The 10681-nt window shown below is 37.3% G+C and overlaps 2 protein-coding genes across 2 annotated transcripts; both read left to right on the top strand.

Moving 5' to 3' along the window:
* Positions 1-1310: 1310 nt before the first annotated feature.
* LOC119084416 lies at positions 1311-3229 on the top strand. The gene is made up of 6 exons (XM_037194384.1): positions 1311-2156; positions 2215-2347; positions 2429-2614; positions 2665-2733; positions 2929-3015; positions 3077-3229. The coding sequence occupies exons 1-6, from the start codon at positions 1879-1881 to the stop codon at positions 3146-3148; spliced, it is 825 nt and encodes a 274-aa protein (XP_037050279.1). The 5' UTR covers positions 1311-1878; the 3' UTR covers positions 3149-3229.
* Positions 3230-5073: 1844 nt separating this feature from the next.
* On the top strand, positions 5074-9840 carry LOC119084414 (sodium channel protein Nach-like). Its single transcript, XM_037194382.1, has 9 exons — positions 5074-5266; positions 5338-5535; positions 5596-5752; positions 5812-5918; positions 6619-6742; positions 6935-7208; positions 7291-7448; positions 7523-7619; positions 9657-9840. The coding sequence occupies exons 1-9, from the start codon at positions 5163-5165 to the stop codon at positions 9791-9793; spliced, it is 1356 nt and encodes a 451-aa protein (XP_037050277.1). The 5' UTR covers positions 5074-5162; the 3' UTR covers positions 9794-9840.
* Positions 9841-10681: the final 841 nt, after the last annotated feature.

The raw sequence follows: 10681 nt of genomic DNA, 5'->3' as shown, positions 1-10681 counted from the left end.
ATCAGGTACACATGTGAGCTTTCATGCAAAGGGCCGAAAACTTGAAATTTCGCTCATTTTCGGCCCGAAGCATGAAAAATACATTTTAACGCTGTATGAAAATGACGATGCGTTAGAAAGACTTGAGCGGGAAAGATTTTGAATTTCGACCACTCTTATGGCGTGAATTTTCTAGAACATTTTCTACAAAATTCTGCAATTTCTAAAAGTTTGTTTAAACTCTAAAATTTCTGGAAATTGTGCATGATCCAACTTGTTCCATATACGAAATCCACTATTTGTATGTAGTATAGTAACGTATAATAGCGAATGTGGAACAAGCTGTATTGTACCCGTTGAATAATAATTGACTACTTATTTTTCTCGGACTGTAGTCCTTGGTTATGGCACTCACGGTTGTGCAAATAGCTTGTAAGTCGACCTTTTAACCATACAAGTTGTCAGAGTTATCATTAAAGTACTCAAATCGCTCTGTTGATGATGCCGCTCCGCATCCTACATTCAGGCGTTGGCGTCATCAAGTTGCGATAAAAATAAACAATCGTCATTAAAATCGCACTTCTCTCCAAAGTTTTTTCGTCTAGAATGTGAAATAAGCCTTGTTGTGCTGGCTTAGCCTAATCGTCCATGAATAACTAGCAGTTCTCACAAATTAGCTGGTTATTAGAAAAGGTAATTCCTTACCATGACTCCCACTTTCCATTTAAATCGAACATACACTGTACAACATAACACGGAAGAGTAAAATAAATAAGTTAATTTTACTCTGCCGTGAACGTAATCATCGAAATATAGTTATTTATGACATCGAGTGCAAAGTACTTTATTCGGCTCTAGATCTGTAATTATGACACGAGGCCGCAGGCTAATACACATCGTGAGCCTAATTAAATACTATGCACCGAGATTCATACAACGTTTTATGCCACAGGGGCATCTGAAGTTTGCAAATTATGCATATTATGATGCTGAGTGACATAAAAATATTATTTTTTGGACGAGTGGAATTGTTCTTAAGCTGCACTAATGACTTGCTATTAATGTTCCACAAATAAAATATTTATTCGAACATTAGATATGAACATACATTAGAGTGGTCACCTAGTCACTAGCAGCTCTTTTTGTAGATTGAATGTATACCATCGAACCACCGAATAACAATATTCTTATAACCATTTAGTGTTCGCTACGACAGTATCGGACCTGATTCCCTGGTATTCTACGAACGATAAGCTGGACTTACGATCGGTCGGACAGCTTTAACTCATGATCCAGTAAACCAATGTTCCTTATTTAGTACTGTAACTGGATGGTGGATAAGCCCAATAGACTCTTATGATTACTTCGTATCGTGCAGGCCTGATAATTACCTCTAATGGATTCACCCCATTAATCTCAAGTGGCCAGTTTCTACCTCACAATAGTTAGTGCAATGCCAACCACAATACCATCGGACAGTGTTAAGTCATTTCTGCCCATATTCTATGCATCGAAAATATTCGGTTGCAATCTTTATTCTTTGCCAAGGTCAACAGACGTGTCGCATTTAAATGTATCACTACAAGCGATCGATGTACTTCTCTGCTTGATTCATTTCGCTGTGTACGTTTTCGTCTGCATGCCGTTATCAAAAAAATGGGACAGTTACGACAAAGTGTTTACCAATGAATTTGCGGCCAACATGGGCTCTTCAGGCTTGGTGGTCATTGTTTTTCTGGGGGACATTCTAACTTATGCTGCTTGCATTAGAAATTTATTCATAATCGCTATGGATATGATAAATGCGGCCAACATGCGGAGAGTTATGTCATCGTTCAACGAGTTCGATAGACAGGTCAGGTGGTTGTTTGGTTTTTAATCGATTTTCCTCTCAAGGAAATGTTTTTAAAGATGACAGAAATAGGTGTACAGGTAGATGCCAGTCATAAACGATTAATAATTTTCTATGGACTGACTACGCTATTGTGGCAATTTCCGACGATTTGGCTAAGTTTGACCATATCTAAGGGTACAAGGGATACGAGAACAATTTTTATTGTAGCGACATACATTGGTCATGCTGTGATGAATGGATGTGAATCGTCGTATTTGACAGCATTTTGGTATATTTTGTCTAACCTTGCTGACCGATTCCGCATAATAAATATTTGTTTGAGGTGAATACTCTGAATGTATCGGTTCCTCGAGGAAACATTTTTTTCCCCACTTTTGCAGCAAACATGTAACAGAAACCAGAGACAAAGAGGTTCGTGCTTCAAACGATTGTACATTCGTGCGTAATGTGTCGATGAGCCATCTGAAGCTGGTACAGATTGTAGAAACTGTTAGCCAGGCAAATGCAGTACAGGTTCGATTTTCTAAATTATATTTCCTCATTTTGGAGGTTGACACAATCTTCAGACGTCGTCTCATTTTCACATTTCAACAGTTCGTTTTGTGTACTGCAACATTTTTTGTATCTATGACGGTGACAGCATTTATGACCTACCAAGTAAATCGCCATTCGATTGATTATGGAACTCCAGGGTCTGCCGTATATTTTTCTGTGAGACTCGTCTACAACTCTTTCTTGATGTACAAAAGCATTTCGATTGGCAGTAAAATACGGAAAGAGGTAATCTGAGACTTGACGTATCGACATTTTGTATTCCGAATCGTTTGCAGAGGAAAATTACTCAATCGCTCATAAACAAGACTATTCCGTTGGAGCAAAACCAGAATGTTCTGCTACAGGTAAAAAATGACTATGGACGGCTGTAACCACTTCAAATCTACTTAGTTTTTCCAAAAAACTTTTTTGAAAAATTTGAAAAAAATTTAGGAAAATTATGGGAAAAGAAGGAGTTGCGTCAAGTTTCCAGCCTATTGCTGTTGCGTCCTTTATTTATTCTTTTAAGTTTTCTTCAAAGTAAACATTTTCTTTTTCAGTTCAACGCTTTAAGCAACCAAATTAGTCATTCAGAGACGGTAATTTCATGCGGTTTATTTACGATTGATTGGACACTATTGTATACAGTAAATTTTATTCGTCCTTAAAATTTTAACAAAATCTGAATTTTAACCATTTCTTTCGCAGCTCACCACAGCTTTGGGAACATATTTCCTCTTATTTGAATCATTTAATTCGATTCACACTGCAAGAAATTAGAATACAACTTATGTTGGAATCACGAAAGGGACTGTTCACAAATGACGTCACGCCATAAGGAGGTGATTAAAGAGAACGTGACGCCTCCAACAAGTTTGGGTCTATTTTGACGCAAATTCCGTAAAATACCGTAACGTTGTTTGTGAACGACCCTTAAGTTCTTCTAGTCTTGCGCGTTGCTTTGTGAAATTCATTGATTATAGAGAACGTGGACATATATTGAAATATTAGAACGACTTTTACTAAACCTCTTTAGACGCAACTTTTTAGACTGCAAGTCCTTCATCAGGCCGGGGTTTGAAGTCTATGCCAAATGATTATATTATCCTGACGAGAAATAACTATTTTGCTAACTTTGCTAATTTTGGGGTTTTGAGCAATAGATGTGAACACATCGTATGATAACTTGCTAGCAACAAGATTTTATGCAACTCAGCATCATAATGTTCGAAAATTACGAACTTTAGATGTATAAAACGTTGTATGAATCTCGATGCAAAGTACTTTATTAGGCTCACGATGTGTCATAATTACACATCTAGAGCAAATGTGTGAAATTCTCACCTTATTTCTTTGTATTCTACAAACACTATTCTGCATTTTGACTGGACTACGCTGTAATTTGCATGTAAATTCCATAGGCTACTTGATTCTTTCACCACCTTAATGAAAGTAGTTTGTTTACTAGAGATAGTATTGCTGGTACGCATCGTAGAAAAATTTATTGTCAAAATAGAGGTATTGGTCCTAAATGACAAATCAAATTTAAAAATAAATGTTTTGGTGGGGGGCCTGTCGTGTCGCACAAGTTAAAGACTCGAAAATGCTTGCAAGAGACTGAAAACGGTCGATTCGATTTATGTTTAGTCGAGATCAATTTTTAGAGTTACAAAAAAGAACAACCAACAAGAGCCCAGACTGTTACAGAACATTAAAGAGGGTATAGAGTAGCGTCATCATAAATCAATTAACGATGTACTAGATGGATATAATTGATGGAGACATGAACCGATTACATCGGCTAAATTATATGTTTTTAATTCGACGTTTACCCAAACATAAAATCTGTCGTGCACTTTTAATCCCCTAATTAATTGCATCAATAAAACGTAATTCGTCGTGTAATTGCTAATGTGCTTTCGATGTTTGCATAAGTCATGCAACAACTATTTCCGAACGCCATTGGCGAGTCAAATTATTTTATTTGGAAAACTTCCAGTTGAAAATACTGCGGGAAAACGCCTACTTCTAAGATACCATCACGCCCATCTACACAAGTACAATAAGAAGTGTTTACTAACAAATCAATTTTTGATCTATTTGTGCAGATGTGATTTCTTGCTGAAACAACTAAGTGTTCACGTCATCTGTATCCGGATCGGTGTCACTTTCATCCATAGATTCCGAATTTCAATCTGACTGTGTGCAGTTCTTTTTCCTCACTTCGTTCGGGCTACAACTCGCGCAATCGCCTAAAATGTACTGTCCACCACAGATACTTAAATACTCACTGTACTTATTGCAGCCGTTTCGTTCGGCTCGGGCTGCAACCCTCATACTTGTCCAAATAAAGCGTTCCGAGCAAGGAAATAATCTGATGTCTAACTTTATCACAGGTGCACAGCTTAAAAACAATATCTTTAATTGATGAAATAAGGCGAATGTACAGTTTGGTAATGCTTGTACGTGACCTTACATCACGAAAGCTTAATCTGTGGCACGTTTGATATCTGAAGTTACAAGTTATGCTACGAAAGACATATGGGTTACATAAAAGTGATTCTAGCCATTCTATTCAACTATCAACCCTTAACTCACTCATTTTCACGAATGAACAAATGAGTTAGTTTAGCACACACCTTTAAGCATTTCCTGCAGCTCTTCAAAATGATTTGCCACACAACACTTTACCCTTCCTCCCATTAAGAACGACTGCATTTGAGTCTGCACAGCACAACAGTAGGGATATTTTTTGTCACTCGAATTCTAACTCATTTTTTGTGCTACGTTCTCAATGGTTGATACAATGAAATTACAATTTCTAAAGAAAATCTTTGCCGAATCGAACGTGCATGGAATCGGATTGATTTTCCGACCGCGACAACATCTGCTTGAAAGGTTTCTGTTTCGAAATTTTTACCGAATGTTGACTTGATAATTTTCTCGATTCCAACCATGTTACAATTTAGGTTACTTTGGATCTCGTTAATCTGCACATCACTCTACTTCGCCTTAACAGTTTGCCGCAAGGAATGGCATCGCTATCAAGACAATTCCGTTGTTCTATCCCTGGAGACGAATTGGAGGAATTGGGAATATCTTGCGCCCGGAGTGACTATATGCACGGACTACATTGACGACACACGAGCGAATAATTTTGTTGAAACGTATGTCGCAGTCAATAACTGAATTAACTAATCGCAAAGCTCTTCATTTTTGTGTCAAAGGAATTGGAATTTGTCGGAAAACGATTCAAATTTTCCGATTTATAAAAACTTCGTTGAAGTTATTGCACGGACGACGTATGGAAATTTACAGGAATTACGTCAATTTTCGAAGTACACATTTTTACATGGACTGAACTTACTACAAATTGCACGAGAAGTAATTGGCTGAGGTATCACTGATGCGTTACATATTTTTGATAGTACATATTCCAACAGATGCGAGAGGACTTGCTACCAGAATCTGGTTTTAATTTGGTGACCACTGAAATGGGCGTATGTTTTTCGTCCACTTATTTGTACTTATTGCAAAATGTCACGGAACGGTAAATAATAGTAATAGAAAATTTACTCGCCTCCTGGACGAGTAATTATTGGGTTTTTGGGCATAGAAGGCGTGCATATGAAAATGAAGCGGTGTAACCTACGGACGAAATGACTCAGTGTTCTCACGATTCCCGTGTCAGACAATTCCACATAGAATTTTTATTGCTATCAAATCACGTTGTCCTAAAGTTGACTCAAGGTTCATAATTTGGGCCATTTATTTGGTGGCTGCAACGAAGTAATTCGTATGATGCAACCCAAATACGATGAATTTTTGTATATCTGTCTAGCCTAACAGCACTGCGAACGGAGCAGTGCTGTACTAGCCTACAGTTAGGCGAGATATCAATTAGCATCTAACTTTCCTCAGAGAGTATTTATATACTTTGAGACGGGGTTGGAAGCCACGTTAAGCCGATGGTGCAGACTGCACTTGTTAACCGTAAAAGGCTGTTAGTGACGTCTCTAAACAAATTAAATCTGGAGAAATAAACTCAGATTCGTTTGATATTCTACGGTTCGCTTGCAAAAACGTCTACTCTGAAAACACCAACCAGAAAGGTGAAGCACCTTTAAGAGGAAGACTTACTCTTTCATGGGGCATGTTTTCGTGCGATGATCGACCTCGTCTTCTCCTCTGTTCAATATTCGCATGAAAACTGGACAAGATAACAAATTTTATTTTTCTTTTCGTCACAGAACTGTTGAGACAACATTACCAAATGGTGACTTATGTCGATCGACACTTTCCCAAGACTCATGTTCCTTGACTGTATATCCACCTAGGACGGTGGAACCGGAAGATACACACACTCAAACGTTGGTAATTTACAATTGAATAAGGGAAAGGAAATGGGACGATAGATAAGACGAACTGTCTTACGGACTTACTGATGCTTATCTGTCCTACTGTTTCAGAACTCTTGACGTGAAATAGTTAAATCATGCAAAGCGCCAACGCACTTCATATGAAGAGCGTTGACAGTGCACAATACACGACGCTATACTCTTTCAGTTCGTACACAATAAGGATGACGTTCTAAACCCTACTAAAGCGATCGTATACAATTTCACTGCCGAAACCACAACTTCTATGGAATTGGTCATCAATTCGATTGTGCCTAGTAACAAACTTGAACAACTGTCGCCAGCTCAGCGAAAATGTTATTTCGCTTCCGAACTGCCGCTGAAGTACTTCAACATTTACACAACGAATCTCTGTTTGATTTCATGTCGCATCGACGCTGCAGTAAAATATTGTGGTTGCATACCGTTCTTCTACAGTATCAGTAAGAGTAGATATTCCTTTCAATTGATTGGATTGTAATGTAATGTCGATCGGAACAACTTCAATTCCATTTTTCCGTTCAGATTCTACACATGCTCCCGCTTGCAATGTTCTGGGCATGGCATGCCTTTCCAATAAATGGTACAGAAGCATTTTCAATACGTCACAATTTGATAAAACATGTAATTGCCTACCGCTATGCAGCAACTTTGAATATAGACGAGCCACCGTACAAGAACAGGCAATTCCACTAAGATTCTTTCTTGTAAATTTTAGAAGAAAATACAAGAAAATAATTTTTTTTTCCGTTTTCAGACGTACTTTGAATTTATGTCTTCGGTCGAGTTAGTAATTAACTGCCCAAAGAACCGTTTAAAACGTGGAGTGGTATACAGTGCTGACAATTTATTAGGTAAATTTATGTAAGGCTTCACAGGCTGCACTTCACACTAAAAAAAATGTAAAAAGTGCAATTTTTAAGGCTAGCCTGAGACGTGTCCTTAAAAATTCTGCTTTCAGCACAAGTGACAAACGACGTTGTCTGCGCCTGAGGAACATAATGATATAAAAAAATATGGAAATTCCATTGTCGGTTGTGTCTATCTATGGAGAGTTCAAAAAAATTTAACTTTTCGATCTTAGCTACCGTGACAAAAGTCGTCGAATTATATTACTAAAGCGCAGGCAGTTATTTGTTCAACAAAGGAAAAAAAGTTGGAAATCGAATTGCGAGGGTGTTGTTTGTCACCCGAAAAAATGAAATTTCCAACTTTTCTTCCCGAGTTAAACACAACGTTTTTCACAACAAGGGCTTCAGAAGGAGGGAAGAAAATGGACATTTTTTCGCCTGCGTTGTAAAAAAGTCATTTTCTATCACAGTGAACACATTGTTTGTGACAAACATCAACGAATGATTTTTAACCGTAAGACCCTGACTATCCATCAAGTCAATAATCTTTTCATGAGTGAGGTGTTATCAGCCGTTTCTCCTCCACTTAAAATGAAGTTTTGTTGACATTTTGTCTGAAGGTGAAGGAAATTTCTATTTTTGTGACTGAGGAGAAAATAGAAGTCTCCTCCCCGGAAAGGGATTTTCTGTTTGTTTTGAAAAATTGTGTAAAAAATTGATATTTTTGTTTCACGTAGAAAACCCGCTAATTTTAGCTCACTTAAAAAATTTTGTGTTTCCCTCTTGACGAAAATAGAAAATTCCAACTCGAGTTTTCCATTTTTTTCCCTCGAAGTAGTAGATTACTGTACTTCAGAAAAATTTTATTTTGCCAAGTTTGAGGTAAAAAATAAAGTTCCACTAGTAAGTCATTTTACTCACTAAGCCGAAGGAAAATTAGCTTTAAGAGGCACCGGTACTTTGCCGAAAAGTATACATTAGGGCGATTTTTAAATACTGGATTTTAGTTTACTTTTAATGATATCTTTCCATCAGAATTCTTTTTGAAAAATGTACGACCGCAATTCCGACCACGAATGTGTTAGCTTTCAACAGAAAATAGATTTGGTTGTAGCAATTTGACCAGCTCTGAGAACAATGAACAGTTTATGAAAATTTCATTAAGAGGTTCCGAGCGTACGCTGAAATTGTAGCATACATTTGTGCGTTTCGAAATTTTTGATCGCTGATATCTTTTTACGAGAACCCTTTTTAAAAAATGTACGACCACTTTTCCGAGTAAAAATATGTTAGCTTTGAATAAAAAATAAAATTTTCTTTGAAAGTTTCATGTGCTTTGAGAAAACTGTACCGATACCCCAAATTTGCATCAAAGGTACACTTTTCTCAAAGCACATGGAACTTTCACAGATTATTTTATTTGTCATTCAAAGCTGACATATTTTTACTCGAAAATGTGGTCGTACATTTTTTAAAAAGGGCTCTCGTAAAAAGATATCAACGATCAAAAATTTCGAAACGCGCAAATGTAGGCTACAATTTACGCTCGGAACCTCTTAAACTGCTCACTTTCTCAGAGCTGATCAAACGACTACAACCCAAACTAATTTTTATTTAAAGCTAAAGATTCGTGGTCGGAATTGCGTTCGTACATTTTTCAAAAAGGATTCTGATGAAAAGATATTAACAAAAATGAAATACGAAACACGCAAATGTAGGCTACAATTTTAGCTAAGTGCCGGTGCCTCTTATTGGACCATGCCAATGTAGTACTAATTTTCCGGGGTGAGGTGCGAAGACGTAATTTTTTTGGAAAATAATATTTTGTCTTGTGTGATTGCACTGAGATATCAAAACGAATTACTTGAGTCGGAAAATGTCTTCTAGATATTTTAAACTGTCTGTAAATCTGAGTATGTGTTGTTGGTCCTGGTGTAATACTTACGGCGATAGTCATATAAACCTATTCTAGACTTCACTTAAACCTGAAACATTCAAAGTCTTTCATGGCATGTAGTTCATCAAAATTTCCATTTCTAGTTGCATTTGGCGGAGCTTTCGGATTCGCCCTGGGCTGCAGCATCATCAGCATTGTGGAATTTGTATTCTTTATCGTGGAAATTTGCATCGAAAAAGTCGTGGATCTTTTATCGACACTCCAAGCGAGGAAATCATAATTTTACTGTGGCACTGTGTTTGAGATTATGCGAGTTCTGAGTTCACAGTTTGATGTATCACATATATCACTCTCATTCGTACGAATAAAACTAAAGAAAGTTATCGCACCTGATCTAAAAGAACGTCGAACGACTTATATCGTAGCGGTTTTCTAGTAACTTCCAACAATTTCTGTGTGACAAACTCGGATTTGAAATTCGATTTCTTTTGCTGAAATTCTGACGTCGCCGTACAGAGTTTCTAGGGGATTTAAATCGTAAAATTGACAGTTTATCCAGTACAAAGAGATTACAGATTTCAACAGGAATCATCTGAAGGAACTGGATGAACCATAGGAACTACAATGTCAACTCGTGACTGTAAATAAGGATCCTCCTAACCTCTAGTAGGTCCAAGTTAAACTTATCGACTACTGGTCTTATCAGAGTGATAGAGTAGGCATTCGAAATGAACTAACGAGACTATGACTGTAGTTCTTCCACGTTGGTAATAGAAGAGTAAAACCCACGAAATTCGAAACAAGCAGTTGTACGACTCTAGACTTGACAATGTTTGAAGCACCAATTTACTGGTCTTAGAGGATAGTCGATGTAGTTATGCAGATCGGGATGAAATAAAAAAAATTGTCACTTCAGAGTTGCTTCACTCATTTTACTTTGAAAATCGAGTCCCGTCCCCATAGGACTTCAGTGACAAAAGAATTCAGTCGTAAGAAGTGCAAGAAACATTTACCCGAGTAGACCTGTCAACGACGGTAAGCTATCGAAAAGTAGGAATAATTCAATAAGTCAATGTCACTACAACTGCTCAAAAGTAATGACCGAAGCTTAAAAAAAGGAAAACTGATGCTGTTCGTAGGCATTAGACTGATAGAATGGCTATCCCCG

Source organism: Bradysia coprophila, unplaced genomic scaffold (genome assembly GCF_014529535.1).
Source record: "Bradysia coprophila strain Holo2 unplaced genomic scaffold, BU_Bcop_v1 contig_732, whole genome shotgun sequence".
NCBI lineage: Eukaryota > Metazoa > Arthropoda > Insecta > Diptera > Sciaridae > Bradysia > Bradysia coprophila.
Note: the sequence above shows the minus strand (reverse complement) of the source record. Positions and strands in the feature narration are given on the sequence as shown.

Bases quoted from the DNA above. Each gene is read 5' to 3' on its own strand.
- LOC119084416 (XM_037194384.1), top strand. From the start codon at position 1,879: ATGTTTTTAAAGATGACAGAAATAGGTGTACAGGTAGATGCCAGTCAT. The intron at 2,348-2,428 runs GTTCGATTTTCT...ACATTTCAACAG, and splicing joins GCCAGGCAAATGCAGTACAG to TTCGTTTTGTGTACTGCAAC. The intron at 2,615-2,664 runs GTAATCTGAGAC...AATCGTTTGCAG, and splicing joins GCAGTAAAATACGGAAAGAG to AGGAAAATTACTCAATCGCT.
- LOC119084414 (XM_037194382.1), top strand. From the start codon at position 5,163: ATGGTTGATACAATGAAATTACAATTTCTAAAGAAAATCTTTGCCGAA. The intron at 5,753-5,811 runs GTAATTGGCTGA...ATATTCCAACAG, and splicing joins TACTACAAATTGCACGAGAA to ATGCGAGAGGACTTGCTACC. The intron at 7,209-7,290 runs GTAAGAGTAGAT...TTTTCCGTTCAG, and splicing joins ACCGTTCTTCTACAGTATCA to ATTCTACACATGCTCCCGCT.